Source organism: Silurus meridionalis, chromosome 1, assembly GCF_014805685.1.
Source record: "Silurus meridionalis isolate SWU-2019-XX chromosome 1, ASM1480568v1, whole genome shotgun sequence".
Classification (NCBI taxonomy): domain Eukaryota; kingdom Metazoa; phylum Chordata; class Actinopteri; order Siluriformes; family Siluridae; genus Silurus; species Silurus meridionalis.
This window is the reverse complement of record NC_060884.1, coordinates 8,989,854-9,011,729: the sequence shown is the minus strand read 5'-3', so window position 1 is coordinate 9,011,729 and position 21,876 is coordinate 8,989,854. Positions and strand designations below refer to the sequence as shown.

Here is a 21,876-nt window from a genome sequence, read left to right as displayed (position 1 = left end):
TGCTCCCATTCCTCCTTGAACCTACAATATGACATATTTTCAGTTCACTTTTTTGTTATGTATATAATTCCACGTGTTAATTCATAGTTTTGATGCCTTCAGTGTGACTCTACAATTTTCATTGTCATGAAAATAAAGAAAACTCTTTGAATGAGCAGGTGTGTCCAAACTTTTGGTCTGTACTGTATATATAATATATATAAACTTTTGGTCTGTACTGTATATTTTATATATATATATATATATATATATATATATATATATATATATATATATATATATATACATACACACACACACACATACACACACACACACATATACACACACACACACACACACAAACACACACAGACCCCCTTTAATTTTCACTCTTTGTTATATTGCAGCCATTTGCTAAAATCATTTAAGTTCATTTCTTTTCCTTATTAATGTACACATAGAACCCCATATTGACAGAAAAACACAGAATTGTTTACATTTTTGCAAATTTATTAAAAAAGAAAAACTAAAATATCACATGGTCCTAAGTATTCAGACCCTTTTCTGTGACACTCATATATTCAACTCAGGTGCTATCCATTTCTTCTGATCTACACCTTCATTTGAGTCCAGCTGTGTTTGATTATACTGATTGGACTTCATTAGGAAAGCCACACACCTGTCTATATAAGACCTTACAGATCACAATGCATGTCAGAGCAAATAAGAATCATGAGGTCAAAGGAACTGCCTGAAGAGCTCAGAGACAGAATTGTGTCAAGGCACAGATCTGGCCAAGGTTACAAAAAATTCTGCTGCACTTAAGGTTCCTAAGATCACAGTGGCCTCCATAATCCTTTGGGTTTGGGACGACCAGAACCCTTCCTGAGCTATCGGGGGAGAAGAGCCTTGGTGAGAGAGGTAAAGAAAAATATAAAGATCACTGTGGCTGAGCTTCAAAGATGCAGTCAGGAGATGGAAGAAAGTTGTAGAAAGTCAACCATCACTCCAACCCTCCACCAGTCGGGGATTTATGGCAGAGTGGCCCGACAGAACCTCTCCTCAGTGCAAGACACATGAAAGCCTGCATGGAAGCACTCCAAGATGGTGAGAAATAAGATTCTCTGGTCTGATGAGACCAAGATAGAACTTTTTGGCCTTAATTCTAAACGGTATGTGTGGAGAAAACCAGGCACTGCTCATCACCTGTCCAATACAGTCCCAACAGTGAAGCATGGTGGTGGCAGCATCATGCTGTGGGGGTGTTTTTCAGCTGCAGGGACAGGACGACTGGTTGCAATCGAGAGAAAGATGGATGCGGCCAAGTACAGGTATATTCTGGACGAAAACCTTCTCCAGAGTGCTCTGGACCTCAGACTGGGCCGAAGGTTTACCTTCCAACAAGACAATGGCCCTAAGCACACAGCTAAAATAACGAAGTGACTTCACAACAACTCTGTGACTGGCCCAGCCAGAGCCCTGACTTAAACCCTATTGAGCATCTCTGGAGAGACCTAAAAATGGCTGTCCACCAACATTTACCATCCAACCTGACAGAACTGAAGAGGATCTGCAAGGAGGAATGGCAGAGGATCCCCAAATCCAGGTGTGAAAAACTTGTTGCATCTTTCCCAAAAAGACTCATGGCTGTATTAGATCAAAAGGGGGCTTCTACTAAATACTGAGCAAAGGGTCTAAATACTTAGGACTGTGTGATATTTCAGTTTTTCTTTTTTAATAAATCTGCAACAATGTCAACAATTCTGTGTTTTTCTGTCAATATGGGGTGGTATGTGTACATTACTAGATGGTCTAAAATATAGATTCCACATAGGACTAAAAGCACAATTTAAGTCCAGCCTAGATTTTAAGTAGGTATATTCCAACTAGTGCAACCCAAACCTTATGTTTTAATATTGACACATTTCAGAATTTATAAGTATCACATTAATAGCATCATTTAGATAATCATGTAATTTACTTCATCCGTCAGTACTTTTTAAATCTAAATTTTACTTGGTTGTATAATATTGAATTTAAAAATTTCTTGGTTGTATAAAAAGCTCTGCTATATTGCTCTTCCTCTTACCAGCAGCATGCTCCTTCTCTCTTTTGCCTTGATATCTGTGATGGACATCTGGTTTAGGCAGGGCATCTTTTTTAGATGGAGGCTGGGAAAATTCACCTTGGCACTTTAGACACTGTAACAGAATAACTGCTGTTCTTTCCTTTTCTGCCTGCTGCTCGTTCTCCGTTGCTACCCTGGAAAGCAACTCCAGCAGAACCTGAAAAAAAGCAACAAATGATAGTGCTATATTCTTTTGTTTATAATACAAAATTGCTACATTTTCTTTTAAATGCTGCCAGTGGATCTGGTGTCAATTCAAATGCCTAATTTTCCATTTATTTTGTTTACAAGAATCTTCATTCATCTTGGATTCAATCCTTCAGGGACCTAACTCAGTGCAGGGGTGCTGCAATGCTGAAAAATGCTTAAGATAGGCCCCTTATAATTTCCCTTCAATGGAAATAATACAATTGCATGCAAACACATCACAAACACAATATTTTCTTTCTTCATGTGCTTACATGTTTGCTGCAGCAGTTGGGGAAGAGCCCACATATACTGGTGTGACTGTCACGTCCCCAAACTTTTGGCCATATTGCCTGTATTTTACTCAATTTTACTATACTGAACACAGGTACTCTAATTTGGCATGTCTACATCAACACCATCACTGTACAGGCACACATTAATTACACTTAACATTTATTTAAATTAAATATTGCATTTTTTAAAATTTAATTAATTTATTTCTTATAAACTCCTGGATTGACCTTCGTGGTGTGCACTGATGAATAAAGATTAAATAAAGTAACCTGCAAGGCTTCCTCAGGATCATCATCCAGCACAATGTATCGTCGTTTCTGTCTTTCGTGACTAATGTAGCTAAAGTGCAATTCAAGAACCGGGTGGAAACTCTCCTTTCCCTAAGACAGGCATTTCAGAGAAAGAAAGGGAAATTGTGTTAAAGTTTATGCAGTCATAAAAAAAGTTTTGGATAGCATACCATATTTATGTGCATTGACATAATAGAGTAAGAAAATCAGACTAAAAACATTCCTTAACCCTATCCTCGTCAAAAGAATTTATAAATTTTTATATTTTCTTTATTAATAAACGATGAACTTTATGCACACACACCAGCCATGCTCTGTATAATTAATTAATGAGAACTTTTCATGGTAAAGGGGCCAGGTAGCGTATGTAGCACACTTTTGTCAGGAACTGTTAACATTTAAATTTATTTTGAGTCCAAAATTTTGAGTCCCCCCTAAAAGTGGGGGAGCATCTTAACAGGTTAATGATACATGATATAACTGCAAGGAACTCCAATTACTAAGTGTTTACTTAATACTTACTTCTGTTATAATATGTGCACCAGGAAAAGACCTTAGGGTGATCAAGCTTCTAGCATGTAGTTTTTAATGCCCTTTATACACTTTACTATGCTGGTGTCACTAAAACTTACTGTGTGTAATCAGAAATAGAAAATGGCAGTAGGCATTAAATAGGGTCTTGTTGGACATAAAAGTCAATTATAGTATGCACAGAAATAACATAATTGACATTGACAAACTGACTAGGGTTGAAACGATTCCTTGAGTAACTCGAGTAATTAGAATACAAAAAAAATAATTGAGGCAAATTATTTGCCTCGATGCTTTGTTTAGTCCATTTAACTACACACAGATAATTGTCTCCACATGGACCATTATTAGTGATTAGGGAGAAAACAGCAAGGGGTGCAGAGAAGATTCAAAGAATTTCATGAAACGTTATTCTGTGCCCACATTAAACTGCCAATCTACAATATTCATTAGGCTCTTAGAGCTAATGGGGAGCTTTGAAATTGGCTTATAATTAGACAGTTGACAGGGGTTGAGGTCAGGTATTTGCTTCAATTGTCTGATAACTACAAATAAAAATAATTTAGGTACATAATTAGTGATAAAGGCAGTTGATTTTTTATTACTTTTACTTAGAGATCACATTCAGTTACTTCCAAGATGGCTGTGCAGCAGCATGCAGAAGCAACTCCAGGTTCAGAACTTTTGTATAACTGCCCAATGTACATGGCATATGGACATTATTGCCACAAGCATTGTATGTACCATAGCAAAACACTTCTAAAATATTGATATCACAAAGAAATCATCATACAATATGATCTGCTATGCAATCTCAGCTTGCAGCAGAAACCAGTGACTGTTGGAGAAGACATTAAAAACAGTGCATGAGAAACCGACAAGTTTTTTGGGCAGGAATTTTTGCTAGGTTTAAAACCAAAAAACAAACCGACTGGCTCTCACATCCACACTGCTCTGTAATATCTGATACCTGGACAACTACCGTAATTTCTCCTGACAGCTAAGAACAGGAAACTGAGGCTACAATTCGCACAGGCTCACCAAAATTGGACAATAGAAGATTGGAAAAACGTTGCCTGGTCTGATGAGTCTCGATTTCTGCTGCGAATCTGGCGTCAACAACATGAAAGCATGGATCCATCCTGCCTTGTATTAACGGTTCAGGCTGGTGGTGGTGGTGTAATGGTGTGGGGTAGGGCTGTGCAATTAAACGCAATCGCGATTTAAGCACATGCGATTTCTAAACCCCATAAGGCTGCGATTTTATCTATTAATTTATTTATATTTTTATTCAGAATACGTTCTTGTGCGCATGTTTTTAAGACGTTAACCAATCAGAGCTCACGCAGCGCACGACGAAGCTGAGCGGAAAAACCAAATCGGCGAGCGGGAGGAAAGAACATAAAATATGGATGCAGGTCAAAATAAAAATGATTTGGTGCCAAAGAGAAATTCAACGTCAGTCGTTTGGGAGTATTTTGGATTCAGGAGAAAGGATGTGTCACAGAGCAAGGTAATTTGCAAGACTTGTGGAATGATTATTCCAACGAAACGGAGCAATACTACAAATCTGTTCCAACACTTAAAACAGCGCCATAAAAAACTGCATGATCAATGCATGTCGACAAAGTCCATCGAAACAAACAAAAGCACACATCAAAGCCAGCCCGAACAGATTGAACAAGTATCCATTGTTCAAGCATTTGCAAGCGCCATGTCTTATGAGAGAGGATCAAAACCGCACAAAGAAATTACCGACGCGGTCACCTATTATATATGCAAAGATATGATGCCTGCGCACATCTTCAGTAAAGACGGCTTCCGAAGACTAATACAAACACTCGACAAAAGATACCAGCTGCCATCTCATTTTACACGATTTGCTATTCCCGAAATGTATGAGAAATGTAAGGCGGGCGTTGAATACGAGCTCAAGCAGGTGAAATACTACGCCACGACCACAGATATGGTGGACATGCTGGTTTTTCTTGCAAAAAACCTTTAAGAGAGCAATCTGTTTTTTGGTTTTGATTTCTGTTAGTTTTTATTTATTGTTATGACTGGAGTTGAGGTTAGTTCATCTTAATTTATTTCATGTCTGTTTTTAAGACAATTTATTACAATTTTGTTTATCAAGCAGTTAGTACTACTGTACAGTTATTTCATTGTGAAATGTGTGCACTAAAAAAACAGTTTTGAAGTTTATTTATTATGACTGGAATTTAGTTTAGTTAATCTTAATTTATTTTATGTTGTCTGTTTTAAAGACAATTTTACTACAGTTTTGTTTATTAAACTAATAATACTGTTATTTTATTGTGAAATGTTTTGTTATGCACTTCTTGTGCACTGAATACATTTAGAAAAAGCATGTTTAAAAAAGTTTGAAAAAGCAAAAACAACTGTCAAAATCACGAAGAAAATCGCAATCGCAATATTCATTCAGAAAATCGCAATATGATTATTTTGTCCATATTGCACAGCCCTAGTGTGGGGGATATTTTCTTGGCACACTTTGGGCCCATTAGTAACAATTGAGCATTGTGTCAACGCCACAGCCTACCTGAGTATTTTTGCTGACCATCTTCTGATGGCTACTTCCAGCAGGATAATGCACCATGTCATAAAGCGCGTATCATCTCAGACTGGTTTCTTGAACATGACAATTAGTCATGTTCAAGAAACAAATGGCTTCCACAGTCACCAGATCTCAATCCAATAGAGCACCTTTGGGATGTGGTGGAACGGGAGATTCGCTTCATGGATGTGCAGCCGACAAATCTGCAGCAACTGCGTGATGCTATCATGTCAATATAGACCAAAAATGCTATACAAATAAAAATGAACCTCTGTATGACCCTGGCCACTATAACCCAGTTTAAGGGTGTTACCAATCTGCTTATAGCCTAGGCCATGTTTGTGGAGAGCAACAATTCTCAAACCCTATGGGGTATGGAGACTGATGATCTGCTGTAGTGACCCCTAATAGGAGAAACCGAAAGAAGAAGAAGATACCCTCAGAGTGTTCTTTGCCATGAGGTGCCATGTTGAACATCCAGTGGTCAGCATGAAAAAATTGTACTCAAAGCAGCAAATTTTATCTGCTCTAATACAAGATACACAAATTTGTATGGTCACGTCAAGCAGACAAAAACATGGCATGACTTTACATACATTGTAGTTAAATGATGTACAGCTATGATCACATAGGGTGTACTCACCTTGGACAGCCCTAATCCATCCTCAGCATTCTCCTACCCATATACCCCATGTCCCTCCTCTGCATATGTCCAAACAATCTCAATCTCGCCTCCATCACCTCACCTCCAAAACGTCCTACATGCGCTGTCCTTTTAATAAACTCATTTAAATTTTTGTCCATCGTTGTCACTCCCAATAAAAATCTCAACATCTTCAGCTCTGCTACCTCCAGCTTTACCTCCTGTCTTTTAGCTAATGCCACGGTCTCTAAACCATACACATTGCAGGTTTCACCACAGTCCTATAAACTTTCCCTTTCACTCTTGCAGATACTCTTCTATCACAAATCACTCCTGCCACTCTTCCACCCACTCCACTCTCCCTGCACTCTTTTCTTCACTTATCTAACACACTCTCCATTACTTTGCACTGTTGACCCCATGTACCGGAAATCCTCCACCTTCTCCACCTCTTCTTCCTGCAACTGCCTCACTCCATTACCCTCCCTCTCATTCACACACATGTACTCTTGTCTTACTCCTACTGACTTTCATTCCTCTTCTCTCCAGCGTGTACCTTCACCTTTCAACCTGTTCCCTACTCTCACTACAAATCACAATATCATCCGCAAATATCATAGTCCACTGAGACTTCTGTCTGACCTTGTCCTTCAACCTGTCCATTACTACGGCAAACAGGAAAGGGCTTAGAGCCGATCCTTGATGCAGTCCAACCTCCACCGTAAACCAGTCTGTCATTCCTACTGCACACTTCACTCACATACTTCTCTGATACACCTGACTTCCTCATACAATTATATATATATATATATATATATATATATATATATATATATATATATATATATATATATATATATATATATATATATATATATACACACATACATACATACACACACATACATATATATACACACAGTACAGACCAAAAGTTTATATATATTATACATACAGTACAGACCAAAGGTTTGGACACCCCTGCTCATTCAAATAATTTTTTTAATTTTCATGAATGACTATGAAACTTGTAGAGTCACACTGAAGGCATCAAAACTATGAATTAACACATGTGGACTTATACACATAACAAAAAGTGAACTGAAAATATGTCATACTGTAGGTTCTTCAAAGTAGGCATCAAGAGAATGCCAAGAGTGTGCAAAGCGGTAATCTAAGCAAAAGGTGGCTACTTTAAAGAACCTACAATATGACATATTTTCAGTTGTTTCACACTTTTTTGTTATTTATATAATTCCACATGTGTTAATTTATAGTTTTGATGCCTTCAGTGTGACTCTAGAATTTTCATAGTCATGAAAATAAAGAAAACTCTTTGAATGAGAAGGTGTGTCCAAACTTTTGGTCTGTACTGTATATATATATATATATATATATATATATATATATATATATATATATATATAAATATATAAGAGAGAGAGAGAGAGAGAGAGAGAGAGAGAGAGAGAGAGAGACACCGTTATCGCCCTAACTACGACTCTGTACTGCGATCCTTTACAGGAAACCCCAAACTGTACCTTGACTTTCTGGGGTGAATACATGTACTGTTACACCCCAATATATATATATATATATATATATATATATATATATATATATATATATATACACACACATACACACACATACATATACATATATATATTTATATATTAGGGAAATGAAAAGAATTCTTTCACCAATCTGAATAAAGCAAAACAGAACTGACCTCCTTTGTCCAGATGGCTTGAGAGCTGCTGACCTGCTGCAAGCAGTCTAGCTCAAATCGGCTCTTGACACAGCCCTGGTACATGTCCACCTCCAAAATATAAGTCTGATGCACTCTCAGGAACAGCGGCTCTGATTCCTTCTTCCTGTTAAAATCCTCAATCTCAGAGAGCACTCTGACTAGCATAGGCCTACACAGGTCCACTGTGAAAACCAATACAGGAATAAAATAAATAATACAGTCTTTCAAATCTTAAGATACACATAAATGAACAACAGAATAGTGCCTTTTTTCTTGCATGTGAACCAAAAAAGCATTTGTAATTGTGGTTACCCCCAAATGTGAAAAGGAAGAATATTTAATTTTTTGAAATGTAATTTAAGTTCCACTGCTGTGAAGGTAAATCACAGACATTTTTAAAATTAATAATTCATTACAAGTTCAATTGATTAGGCAGTTCTCTGTTTTACTATGGCACATTTAATGCTGACTATATATCTTTAGGAGTAATATTCATAGTGTGGCGAAAACAATTACCTAGCAAAGTCTTTAAAAAATTTTTTGGCAAGCCAACTGTTCTTCTACATCTGTTTAAACATTTGAAGCTTATTCATGAGCAGTCTAACTCCAGAATTCTGTTAATCTATTTTGTAACAACAGGTTTTAAAATAAAATGCAAATAATCTAAAAAATGTATCGTTACATCAAGACCACGATAAACTTCTATTCGCGAAAAAGTGTGTTGGGAATGGGAAACGGCATTATGAATATTCCTGGACCAGGGTTAGTAAATACTTAAAAAATTAAACTAGACAAACATTGCACATATACAAAAACAAAAGATTACAATTGAATGTTACACAAACCTTCAAGGTCTTCTTCTTCTTCTCCAACTGCTGGATCATTGGTGACCTTCTCTGGAGACTGTGGGTCTACCAGACTTGTCTCTAGCGTAGACTCAATGCCTACAAAGCTGTGTCCTGTCCACTGCAAGGTGGATTCAGTCTCAGGTTGAAAGTCTAATATCTGTTCCTCTTCTCCTTTTGACTTAGAGGATAGGAGTGGGGTATCAAAAGACTCTGGCATTGTGCAATCAGTTTTGGTTTGGGGGGGCAAAGGGATGCAGTGGGTTTCAGCAATTGTCTGTGTTACCTGTCTGTCCACCCTGGGTCCAAACACAAGGGCTGGTGTGCCATAAAGATGATGCTGGTAGCGAAGCCAGTCCTCACCCATCTTCTCTCGAAAGCTATCTAAATTCTCAATGTCCTTCTGATGGTGCAAGGTGATGTCTTTGTAGTAAGTGCATAGTTAGAGGAAATGTGTTAATATATGTTATTGAGACCACTTAATATGTGTAATATGCAATGTAATGTTAAGATTGCATAATTCTTAATTCTATAATAAATACGCTGCTAAAAATAAATAAACAAATAAATGAGAACATTTGAAGTTGATAATTTTAAATACACTGTGTATTTCAATGAAAACAAAATGATGTAACAGTGGTCAATGGAAAACAAAATCATCAACCCACTGAGAGCTAGATGAATATATCTAAAAAAAAAAAAAAAAAAAAGATATAATTACAGACCAAGTTGCATAAATTTCATCATGGCAAATCATAATGTGCCCGTATGCATTCTCGACAACATCTGGCTATGCTCCCAAAAAATAGCAGATGGAGTCCTAGGAAATCACCTCACAGACCTTGACCAGGGCATTAGTTAACTCTTGGAAAGCCTTTGGTGCTACACAGTAGCTTCTGATGTGCCATACATAGCATCCCAGTTGTTCTCAAATAGATTCAGGTCCAGGTATTGAGAGGGTCTGTGGTATCAATGCCTTAGTCATGCAGAAATGTATTAGACTGCATATACACACACACTTGCCACATGAGGCCAGGTGGAACCCAGGGCCCACTGCACCAGCGTAAGATCTGACAATGGCTCTGAGGATTTTAACATGATGCCCAACAGCAGCAAGGGTACTGCTGGCTAGCAGGCCAGACAATTCTGGTGTTCTCTGGTAAATGGCCATCAAGTTGCATGGCGCTGGGCTGGACTGAGTCTGTTTCTGTTGACAGTTTGGTCAGAAACCTGCATACCACTAGCAATGCTCCTTTTGTTTGTCATATAAAAAAAAATTTGACGCCGATCCTGCTTCTGGGTTCTTGGCTTTCAAACACAATATTAAAAAATACAAATACACTTATGCACTCACCTTGCAAAGATGAGGTACTGGGTTCTGTATCACTGGGTTCTGAGATACTAGCTGCCCTCACCTTCACCTTACTCTGTAAAAAAACACCAAGCCAGCATTATCCACGTGTGCATACATACATACATACTAGGGATGCACCGAAATTAAAATTCTTGGCCGAAACCGAAAACCGAAAAAGAGGAATGCAAGGCCGAAAACCGAAACACCGAAAGAAATTATGCCAATTATTATTACTATTGCATTTATGGCTATGACTATGTACTAACCTTACTAAAATAAAGGCATTTCAATTTTTGTTTCAAAGAATAAATCAATTACAAATTATGAAAATATTTATTTATAGCACATAGCAACAATGCACAGGATAAAATAAATTAAAATTCAAACTTAAATGTTTAACTTAAATGCACTCATGTGTACATTAAATAATAATGTACAGGCCCTCTGGCCTGCTGAAAGGTTGTAAAATTAAATATGTTCTTTCATAAAAACAAAGTGCATTCAGAACAAGTGCAACCGCTTAAAGATACAATACAACACTATCACTGGGAAACTTCATTGCCTTTTCAAAAACGTCCACCACAGACGGAGTGCGCATGCTCGAAGGGGTTTTGCTTTTCTGTGCCGCGTTTCTTGAGTGCACACTCCACCCAAGGTTGGTGGGACGAGCTGCATCATTCATAGCACATAAACTGCCTTGAAATTATGGGTTGTGCTTATGGCACTCCAACACTTCCTCCGAGACCTGAGGGGTCACCACGTGCTGGTCCGTGTGGACAACAAGTCGGTGGTCTCGTACATCAACTGTCAAGGGGGTCTTCGGTCTTGCCCCCTTACAGGCTGGCGTGCCAGATCCTCCTGTGGGCCGACGGGAAACTCCTCTCACTCTCTTAGGTATGGCAGAGATTTTACAGAGCCCAGGAAGATCCGTTTGCGACTCGGGAGACCTTGCACTGTCCCCTCTGGTTCTCTCTCTCTCACCTAGCCCCACTGGGGCTGGACGCCATGGTGCAGACATGGCCGAGGCTTCGTCTGTACGCCTTCCCTCCAGCAGCAGAGCAGTCACTAGGAAAACATTCTCTCGTGACACGTTTCTTGCGTGGCACCCATAGACTGAGGCCCGGGATACGATCCGGAGTGCCTGTGTAAGATTTGGCCGTTGTGCTGGTGGCTCTGTCTGAGCCCCCCTTCGAGCCTTTGGCCGAGGTGGCCCTTAGGTACCTGTCGGTTAAGACCGCCTTCCTTTTGGAGATATCTTCCCTTAAAAGGATGGGGGACCTACAGGCCCTGTCTGTGGCCCCCCGTCTCTCCTGGAGTTTACCCCAGTGCGCCAGTGCGTTCCTCTAGGCTAGAGATGGGTATTTAGCCAAGATCCCTACGGATCCCTCACAACCTGTCGTGTTGCAGGCATTCTGCCCTCCTACCTTCCTAGTTCCAGACCAGGAGAAGCAGAATCGACTGTGTCCAGTGCGAGGACATGGGTACGTACCTCCACAGGACGAGTCCTTGGAGAAGGTCGGAATAACTGTTTGTCTGCTATGGCCCTCATAGGAAAGGTTTTCTTGCCAATAAGCAGAATCTCAGTAGATGGATTGTGGATGTGATTTTGGTTGGTTACTAGTCCTCTGCTCTTCCCACTCTGTTCGGAGTCATGGCTCATTTGACCCGAGTATGGCGGCCTCAACAACCTTGTCATATGTGACGCTGCGGGATGGTCCACCCCGTTGACCTTTGTCAGGTTTTACGAACTCAACATCAGAGCCACTCCCGGCTCCTCTTTCCTGCACGCTGGTGTTGCCCAGACACTCTAGGCACGGACTGGTCAGTATGGTGCGATAGTATACTCGTTCCCAAAGCGTTTTGACGCAGCTCGAGTTCCTGAAAGGGAACGTCTCTAGGTTACGGACTTTCTTAGAAGCTAATGCCAATACCATTGCTCCGCCTTTTGTAGCTTCCTAGTTTGCGCTACGTCCCCCACTGAAGACTTGCCTATTGTCTGGATTTTACACATGATTCAGATCGAGAACAATGCAGGGCGTTCCCATATCGTTTTGACGCAGCGTCTCTTTCCTTCAGGGAACTAGGGTTACATCCGTAACCTAGACACGTTTTTGCTTTATGATCCAGGAAGCCTGGGCTGTTAATTTTATGTCAGATAATTTTTCGTCTTGATTTTAGGCAGTTAATTTCTCACCACAATCAACTTTTTGCAATATATGGTATAAGATTACATTTAAGCGAATAGAATTTCTTTGAGTCAACGTGGCCTCTTATGCACAAAAGAATAATAAAAAAAAAAACAACTCAAAAACTAAACTAAAACTAAAAAAAGAAAAAAAAAAAAAAGTTTTTTGCACAACTTTTACATAAACATTAAATTAATTGGTTGTAAGAGCAGAGAGTGCCATTAAGGTGCATATATTTTATAATCCATTTCAAGTCCAACCTGAACAAATTGCCCCTTAAACACCGTTGCATTTTCATGACCACCATTAAACTTATTAAACACCACTGGACACATCACAATAAAGGATAGAAATATTTTATTTAACCTAAATTCTTAGGCTTAAATTGTGACACACTGAATTATTTACTTGCTAACTGTATAGTTATTCTGCAGTACAAAGCCAATTCCAAATTGTGAATAAAAAAGAAATGCAATAATTTACAAATCTCAAACTTATATTTTATTCACAATTAGTAGGCCTCCTTCAGTCGTAGACGATCGTGGATATAGCACCCTAAGAGATTGTAGTGTTGCCTCTGAGGAAGCATCTTCGGTGGCTGGTAAGACCAATTTGGGAGTGACATCTCTGTGGAACAAAATGCAGATGTAGTTTGTCGTGAGTGGATGTCCTTGTGCATGTGTCTTTTGACTAGTTCTCCTCTCTTCCACTTGCTTCAAGATCTTTTCCTCCCTTGTGTTTATCTGTGCCCTGAGCAGACAGCGCCAGCTACTCCGGTTAGCTGCAATGTCCTCCCAGATCTCTATATTGATGTCCAGGGCTTGCATATCACGCTTGCAGACATCTTTATAGCTCAACTGGGGGCAACCTTGGGGTCTTTTGCTGTGTGCGAGTTCACCATAGAGAATGTTCTTTTGTGATCCGCCCGTCTTCCATACGGCGCACGTGACCAAGCCAGCGCAGTCTGCATTGTCTGAGCAGCGTGTACATGGTAGGGAGGCCGGCGCGGGCAAGAACCTGGGAGTTGGGCACTTTGTCGTTCCAGCTGATGCCAAGAATGCGACAGAGACAACGCATGTGGTAACTATTCAGCTTCTGCTCTTGTTTGGCATATATTGTCCAGGATTCACTTCCATACAAGAGGGTGCTGACTATGCAAGCTTTTTATACTGCCACCTTTGTTTGAGTGGTCAGCTTAGGGTTTTCCCAGACATGAGTGGTCAGCCTTCCTAGAGTTGTTGTGGCCTTGCCGATGCGATTGTTGATTTCGGTATCCAAGGACATGTCGCGGATGGTGGAGCCCAGGTAGGTGAACTGGTGGACCACTTCAAGTTCGTAATTGTCGATGGTAATGACAGGTGATATATCCACCTCTCGGCCCAGCACGTTGGTCTTCTTCAGGTTGATGGTTAGACCGAAGCCTTTGCAGGCCTGGGAGAATCTGCCCATCAGACACTGTAGATCTTGTTAAGTGTAAGAGCTGACTGCTCTTTGGCAAAGAGCATGTCTCTAATGATGATCTCGCGCACCTTGGTTTTTGCTCTGAGTCTTGCGATGTTGTAGAGTCTGCCGTCTGATCGTGTATGCATATACACCCCTTCGGTGGAATTCTTAAAAGCATGTTTCAAAAGAAGGGAGAAGAAGATTCCGAAGAGGGTTGAAGCAAGGACACAACCTTGCTTCACGCTGCTTTTGATGTCAAATGATTCTGACATGCTGCCATTGTACTGGATGGTTGCCTTCATGCCATCATGAAAAGATCTAATCATGCTGTGAAGCTTCGGGGGGCATCCGATCTTCACAAGGATGTTTAAGAGCCCATTCCGACTAACTAGGTCAAAGGCTTTGGTAAGGTATATGAAGGTAACGTAGAGGGGCTTCTGCTGTTCCCTACACTTCTCCTGAAGTTGGCAAAGGGAGAAGATGATGTCCACTGTAGTATGTTCTGCTCGAAAGCCACATTGGGACTTGGGGAAGACACGTTCTGCCAGCTGTTGAAGGCGCATCAACAGCACTCTTGCATACAGTTTGCCCACGATGCACAAGAGGGAGATGCCTCTATAGTTGTTGCAATCACTCCTGTCACCTTTATTTTTGTACAGGGTGACGATTTTGGCATATTATGAACGATTTTATGAATATTGGTTCATTTTGGATTTCATGAGAGCTACACATTCCAAAAAAGTTGGAACAGGTAGCAATAAGAGGCCGGAAAAGTTAAATGTACATATAAGGAACAGCTGGAGGACCAATTTGCAACTTATTAGGTCAATTGGCAACATTGATTGGGTAAAAAAAGAGCCTCTCAGGGTGGCAGTGTCTCTCAGAAGTCAAGATGGGCAGAGGATCACCAATTCCCCAATGCTGCGGCGAAAAATAGTGGAGAAATATCAGAAAGGAGTTACTCAGAGAAAAATTGCAAAGAGTTTGAAGTTATCATCACCCACAGTGCATAATATCCAAATAGTCAGAGAATCTGGAACAATCTCTGTGCGTAAGGGTCAAGGCAGGATAACCATACTGGATGCCCATGATTGCTACTGTAATGGAAATCATAACATGGGCTCAGGAATACTTCCAGAAAACATTGACAGTGAACAAAATACACCATGCCATTAGCCATTTCTGGCTAAAACTCTATAGGTCAAAAAAGAAGCCATATCTAAACATGATCCAGAAGCGCAGGCGTTTTCTCTGGGCCAAGGCACATTTAAAATGGACTGTCGCAAAGTGGAAAACTGTTCTGTGGTCAGATGAATCAAAATGTAAAGTTCTTTTTGGAAAAATGGGACGCCATGTCATCCGGACTAAAGAGGATAAGGACAACTTAAGTTGTTATCAGCTTTTAGATCAGAAGCCTGCATCTCTGATAGTATGGGGTTGCATGAGTGCATGTGGCTTTGGCAGCTTAAACATCTGGAAAGGCACCACCAATACTGAAAGATATATCCAAGTTCTAGAACAGGGGTGTCAAACTCAAATTCAGAGTGGGCCAAAATTAAAAACTGGGACAAAGTCGCAGGCCAAACTCAATATTTATTGAAAAGTTGACTGCAATTGTGCATGTTTTCTGTCTCTCCAGATGTTGAACCTTTTCATATGGAAACAAACTTTAGTTTTGCATAAACATTAAATCTGGAACAAACAAAGTTTAATATTATAAACACATGAGAAATTAAATTCCAAATAAAACACAAACCTGTGGTATTCGTTTCTTATTATGTCTCTTTCTATCTGTAGCATTTCAAATTCCTTTACAACGTAAATCTTTTTTCATAGGCCAACAACAAAACCAAAAATAATAATTTACTTCAATTAAAAAAACCAATCTTTTAACCATTAACAGTCCATGGCTTGGAGTAGGAAAAGTGCATAAAGACAACATTCATTCAATCTCAGTTTGTAACACTCTAATTGACTCTGATTTACTCTTATTGGTTGAAGAAAGATACCTGAATCTTTTCTTAGATGCAAGCGCATCATGTCTGGGTTTAGGCTCTGAGTTGAGGAAATTCTCAGGATTGAGTAAAGGTGTTCATCAGTGAGACTCCTAAATGGTGTTTTGTTCATCTTAATCAAAGAGAACAGTTACTCACATAGATATAAGATGCCAAACATAGAGAGCGTTTGAGCAGCTTGGGCACAGAGTTGGTGTAGTGTGTCGGGGAGGAAACATGTAAACTGTGCAGCACCCACAGAGTCGTACTTTGACTCGAGCGTGTCACTACACTGGAGTTTAATCAGCTCCATTTGCAGGTCGGTTGGTGCGCTTTTCACGTCAACCACAAACGGACTACTGAGCAGATCAAATGTGCATTTCTGGGCTTCAAAGTCGGCAAATCGCGGGTTAAATTCAGCGCTGAGTACGCAGAGTTTTTCAGCGGTCTCGAGTGACGCCCCAACAGACTAACAAAGCATTATGGGATTTGTAGTATTAGTGGTGAATGCGCTATATACTGCCGGGCCAGCTCTAATACACATTTGATATGACCTCGCGGGCCAAATATAATTACACCGCGGGCCTGAGTTTGACACCCCTGTTCTAGAACAACATATGCTCCCATCCAGAAGTCGTCTCTTTCAGGGAAGACCTTGCATTTTCCAAAATGACAATGCCAGACCAAATACTGCATCAATTACAACATCATGGCTGCGTAGAAGAAGGATCCGGGTACTGAAATGGCCAGCATGCAGTCAAGATCTTTCACCCATAGAAAACAATTGGCGCATCATAAAGAGGAAGATGAGACAAAGAAGACTTAAGACAGTTGAGCAACTAGAAGCCTGTATTAGACAAGAATGGGACAACATTCCTATTCCTAAACTTGAGCAACGTGTCTCCTCAGTCCGCAGACGTTTGCAGACTTATAAAAAGAAGAGGGGATGCCACACAGTGGTAAACAAGGCCTTGTCCCAACTTTTTTGAGATGTGTTGATGCCATGAAATTTAAAATCAACGTATTTTTCACTTAAAATTATGCATTTTCTCAATTTAAACATTTGATATGTCATCTATGTTGTATTCTAAATAAAATATTGAAATTTGAAACGTCCAAATCATTACATTCTGTTTTTATTCACAATTTGTTCACTGTCCCAACTTTTTTTGAATCAGGTTTGTATTTTTAAAAGCTTTTCATTCATTGTATCTGCATTAATATTTTGTACTAGGCTGCTGCACAGTGCATGTGTATACAGTCTGGTGAAAGAAAGCGTTTTCCAGAATCTCCAAAACCAAAAAACTGTTACCCCATTTTTAATAATTTCTTTAAATTAACCAAGAGCCTTTGTCTGTTTCTGAAGTGCTTAGTGCCATTATTAAATGAAAGAACAAAAAGAAGTAGCAAGGAGTGATATCTAGACTTATTAGTCTAACTAATGTGTAAAATTTGTAAAATGAGTGTGTAAAATGTCCAAAACAGCAGGTCTGACATGGAGTTCTCGGTATGCAGTGGTTAAAATCTAAAAAAAAATTGGTCTACAGATGCATGTACAGATAGTCTGGTGCCACAAAAGAGCTACTGTAGTTAAAAATTGCCAAGAGCATTCCACTGGCTTGTCATCTTCCCATAGTGCATCTAAGCCCATATCTGCATTACCAGTTCATAAGTTGTCCTTCAGTGGACCACTTTCGTTAGGTACTAATCAATGCATAAGTAGAAGCAGGGTTTTAGACAAAAAATTAATTAAGGAGCCATTGGCTCCTATGAGAAAAACAACAGACGTTTTTTCTGATGAGGAAAGGTGAGTTTTTACGCGCATGCGTCTCCGTTTATTGCGTCAACAATTTAAGTTATAGAACACGCACATAAAAAGTCATAACATACAGATTAAATGGTCATAACCTGTAAATTTATATGGTCGCAGGTGGCAATCTAGGCAAAAATATTACTTGCAATTTATTATTTTTCCATTTTAGTCACAGTCTGGAGCCCTAAAAAGGTGTTTGTGGAAGGATGTTTTGCTTTTGCAACCTCACCTTAGATTTCCTCTTGTAAACTCGATTTGCTCCTGATTCACTTATAGACAAGTGGACACTTAACTCCTCTCTTGCACTTGACATGTCTTGTATCTTTTGCGCCGGTGCCATGGCAACTTGGAGTGATTGGGACATCTGGGGTATTAACTGCCTGGGTTTTGTTAAGACCTACAGCATTATAAACGCATTGGAAAACACACTCAAAATTTAACAAAATCCAAAAAAACACAACAATACAATAAATACCCAAACAACCTCCAAAAGGAAGCTTAGTCAAACTATCAGCCCATATTTGAAAAACATTTCAGTTGCCAGCTACCTAAAAATATTGTTACATTCATGTAATTTCAGAAAAAAAATGCAATTTCCTTACTGCAAGCTCAGTGGAAGACAATGTAGAACCATCCAGTTGAATCTATGGTAAAAACACAGACAACAATTCATTTCTACACTAATTAACTACTAAATAATTATGTAAATAACAGAACATGTTCAGACAATAGGAGCGTATGCATGTACACACTCCTCTGAAAGCAGCTTGTGGGGAAAGGTGATACACGGTTGACTTTCGGTGTGTTTTTTGGAAGTACAGAGGGTTGCCTTCTAGAGATAACTGTAATCAGAAAAAAACCTAATTAAAACAAAACATAATAAATCAGTATTATACACACACTGAAGATATTTAGTTTTTAAGACAGACTACTGCCACTGATTACTGCCACTCACTGGTGAATGGGCATGAATAGTATTGATTAGACAGAGTTAAAAACTACTGCTACACAAAAGGCTCAGCAAACATTTTAAAACACTGATGAACCCCAGAAGTCCTGAGATAACGTTATTTGGACTGAGGAGTAAGAAGTCGAATAAAGAACTGAATTAGGTCCAAAATTAAGCTAAAAGTAGTGTTGCAGTCAAACATGGTAGTGGTATTGTAATGGTGTGAATGGTGAATACTTTGCTATTTCAGAACCTGGTCAACTTGCCATGGCCACTTAGAACTTTGAATATTGTTCAAAAGCCCTCCAATGTGGCTAAATTAAAGGTTTTCTAAATTAATAAAAAAAATAAAAATAAAAATAAAAAAGTGTAGCTTAAAAATCACCTACTGTGCAATGTGAATGACTGAAATCCAGTTATCAGAAGCATGTGGTCGCAGATCAATGTTATATGTGTAAAATGTGTTGCTTTTGTTTTCTCATATTTGTCTCATCTTATTGATTGTATGATAATCTAAAATGCTTAAATTTAACAAATACACTTCAAAAAATTGGAAAGTACAGCTTTCCCCTATACTGTTTCAGAGCCCTGTGCAGTATGTATATCCCTGCTTTTTCCACCAGGTACAGCTAGCATAGTAAAAAAAACCATTACATTCAATCCAACTACCTATTTATCAGAACAAAGACATTTTCTCACCATATTAAGATTATGCAGAAGGGAGAGTGGAGCTAACCGAGTGTGTTCCATTAGCAGGTTGTAGGCCAGGTCAAGATGCTGAAGAGAAGATAAGTGCTCAATGCCTGCAGTCAAAATATTTGAACATGATGTCATTTAAACAAAGCCAACATGTTCTTCATAATTTTTCTGTTTATTATTAATATTTTTATAATAATAATAATAATAATAATAATAATAATAATAATAATAATAGTTATTATTACTATTAGTAATCAGGGGTAATGCAAGGTGTAGGTGTTTTTGTGCTTTTATTAAGAGACAATGATTAAAGGTGTGTATAGACACCTGTTCATACAGACTGGTGTTCTTTAATTTAATTATTATAATAACAAAATAGTTGCATGAATCTATATTTCTTTTAGGGAGACCTAGCCAAGTCTGTACCTCATTATAATTGCTAAACTTTTGTGCACATAGGTAACAATGCATTATTTCTTGGTCTTCTTGAAAACATTTGAATATCTTATGTAGATTCTAAAGAGCAATACTGAACCTATAAAAAAGTCTGATAAAAGCAGTAAGTGGTTAAAAGATTGGATTTCTGATCAGAAGGTCATAATTTTAAATCCCAGCACTAACAACCTGCCACTGTTATCTCCTTAAGCAAGGCCCTTAAACCTCAACTGCCCAGTTGCATCAATTACATGATTGTAATTCACTCTGGGTAAGGGTATCTACCAAATGCCATAAATGTAATGTGGCATAGTTATAAATTGAGCTAATGTCAAATAACCATTTCTCATTATGATTCACCTAAATTTGTATGTGGTATTCGTTACTTGGTAAGTGGCTTTATAATCAGAACCTAATTTCTTAAAAAGCATGGCCTCCATCAGTCATTCAGATTTAAACAGACATTTTACAAGGTTGCCAATTAAGCAATTACTGCAAAAACATACTTGGTTTGGGTAAAGACCTTCTACTGTCCAATGCAAACAGTTACACAGATTGGCTAATTTTTCACTAATGGAATAATCATTTAGACAGCCAAAGTGAATTTGTGTATCATTTGCATAATCTCAGAATTTTTGTTTAATCTTCCTAAAGCCACAGCAAGTCATTCAAATCATCCACCACTGTACCCAGATGTTGAAGATCCACTGCTGTATCATGAACTGACAGAACCTGAACCATGCACAACAGGGACAGATCGATTCACATTGGTCAAAGCACGCATGTTCGCAAGTTCATAAGCAATAACATACTGAGGGACAACAACTTGGAAGTCCACTGCAAACAGATTTAAAAAAAAAAAAAAAAAAAAAAAAGGAAGAACATGAAGCAGTGCAGTTGCCCATGGTGAAAGTAGTAAGACCAGTTGGAGGAACTATCTTGGTACACAGACCGTGGAACACAGACTATTCAACTCAGAGACCCAAGTAAACCGAAAGAAACCAGATTTCAATTAACTAAAATACACTGTGAAGAATTTCATCTCACCAGCTATCAACTGTGCCACTCATGAAGCCTTGACTCAAAAAAAAAAAAAAACCCCTCTGTGGTCTGGCCGGAATAAAATGTGCCCATGTGCAAGCGAGACTGAAACCATGAGATAATGTGCCTTTACCATTTTTGTGGACCAGTTATGAACCAGAGTAACCAACATGATAAAGATATCATTATGTTAACAAGGTGATGGAAAAACGGGGTTCATTATTTGCAACAACTTACAAAAGTTCATAATGCACATTGTATAGAAGTTCATACAAAACACAGGGCTCCAGTAAAAAAAAATCAATTAATAAGCCATTGGCTCCTATGAGAAAAACAACAGGTGCCAAATTAAATTTTTTTTACACACAAGAATTAACTTTAAAAAAATTTTAAACACTTACTTCAAGTCAACCTGTCGTGTGTACATCTGCTCTCATTTTACAGCATGGCCTGGGAACTGAAGCGATCATATAGGCGGTGTTGAACGAGACACTGCAAACGCTAACGCTGTTTTTTGTGGCCCTCTCTTTGGCATTATGTGATCACGAGCATTTTAATGCTTTTGACTATCGGCGTGTTTTCACACCGTCTTTTTTCTTAAATGATCTGTTCGGGAAATGAAATCAGTTTTCCCCACAATTTCTCTACCTGCTTTAGAGTAGAAGTTGCAAAACATTTTCTGTTTCGTTATTGTACCTCAGCCATGAAAACACTTAAATCAAAGGTTTT

The 21,876-nt window shown here is 38.9% G+C and overlaps 1 protein-coding gene across 5 annotated transcripts in view; it reads right to left on the bottom strand.

The window, feature by feature from the left end:
- The window catches only part of LOC124397854 (serine/threonine kinase 11 interacting protein), a 69,574-nt gene that overhangs the window by 36,288 nt on the left and 11,410 nt on the right, over nucleotides 1-21,876 (bottom strand). For 4 of the 5 annotated variants that reach the window (XR_006928011.1, XR_006928002.1, XM_046867828.1 and 1 more), the window contains exons 9-17: nucleotides 19,672-19,775; nucleotides 18,776-18,865; nucleotides 18,626-18,667; nucleotides 18,253-18,420; nucleotides 10,588-10,660; nucleotides 9,234-9,656; nucleotides 8,368-8,570; nucleotides 2,863-2,973; nucleotides 2,072-2,267 (exon numbers count right to left, since the gene is read on the bottom strand). Coding sequence is in view for 3 of the 5 variants with exons in the window: in XM_046867828.1 (XP_046723784.1) it covers nucleotides 2,072-2,267; nucleotides 2,863-2,973; nucleotides 8,368-8,570; nucleotides 9,234-9,656; nucleotides 10,588-10,660; nucleotides 18,253-18,420; nucleotides 18,626-18,667; nucleotides 18,776-18,865; nucleotides 19,672-19,775 (1,410 nt within the window). In the remaining 2 variants the exon portion in view is untranslated. The remainder of the gene's footprint in view (nucleotides 1-2,071; nucleotides 2,268-2,862; nucleotides 2,974-8,367; nucleotides 8,571-9,233; nucleotides 9,657-10,587; nucleotides 10,661-18,252; nucleotides 18,421-18,625; nucleotides 18,668-18,775; nucleotides 18,866-19,671; nucleotides 19,776-21,876) is intronic. The other variant, XM_046867910.1, reaches the window with a different exon arrangement.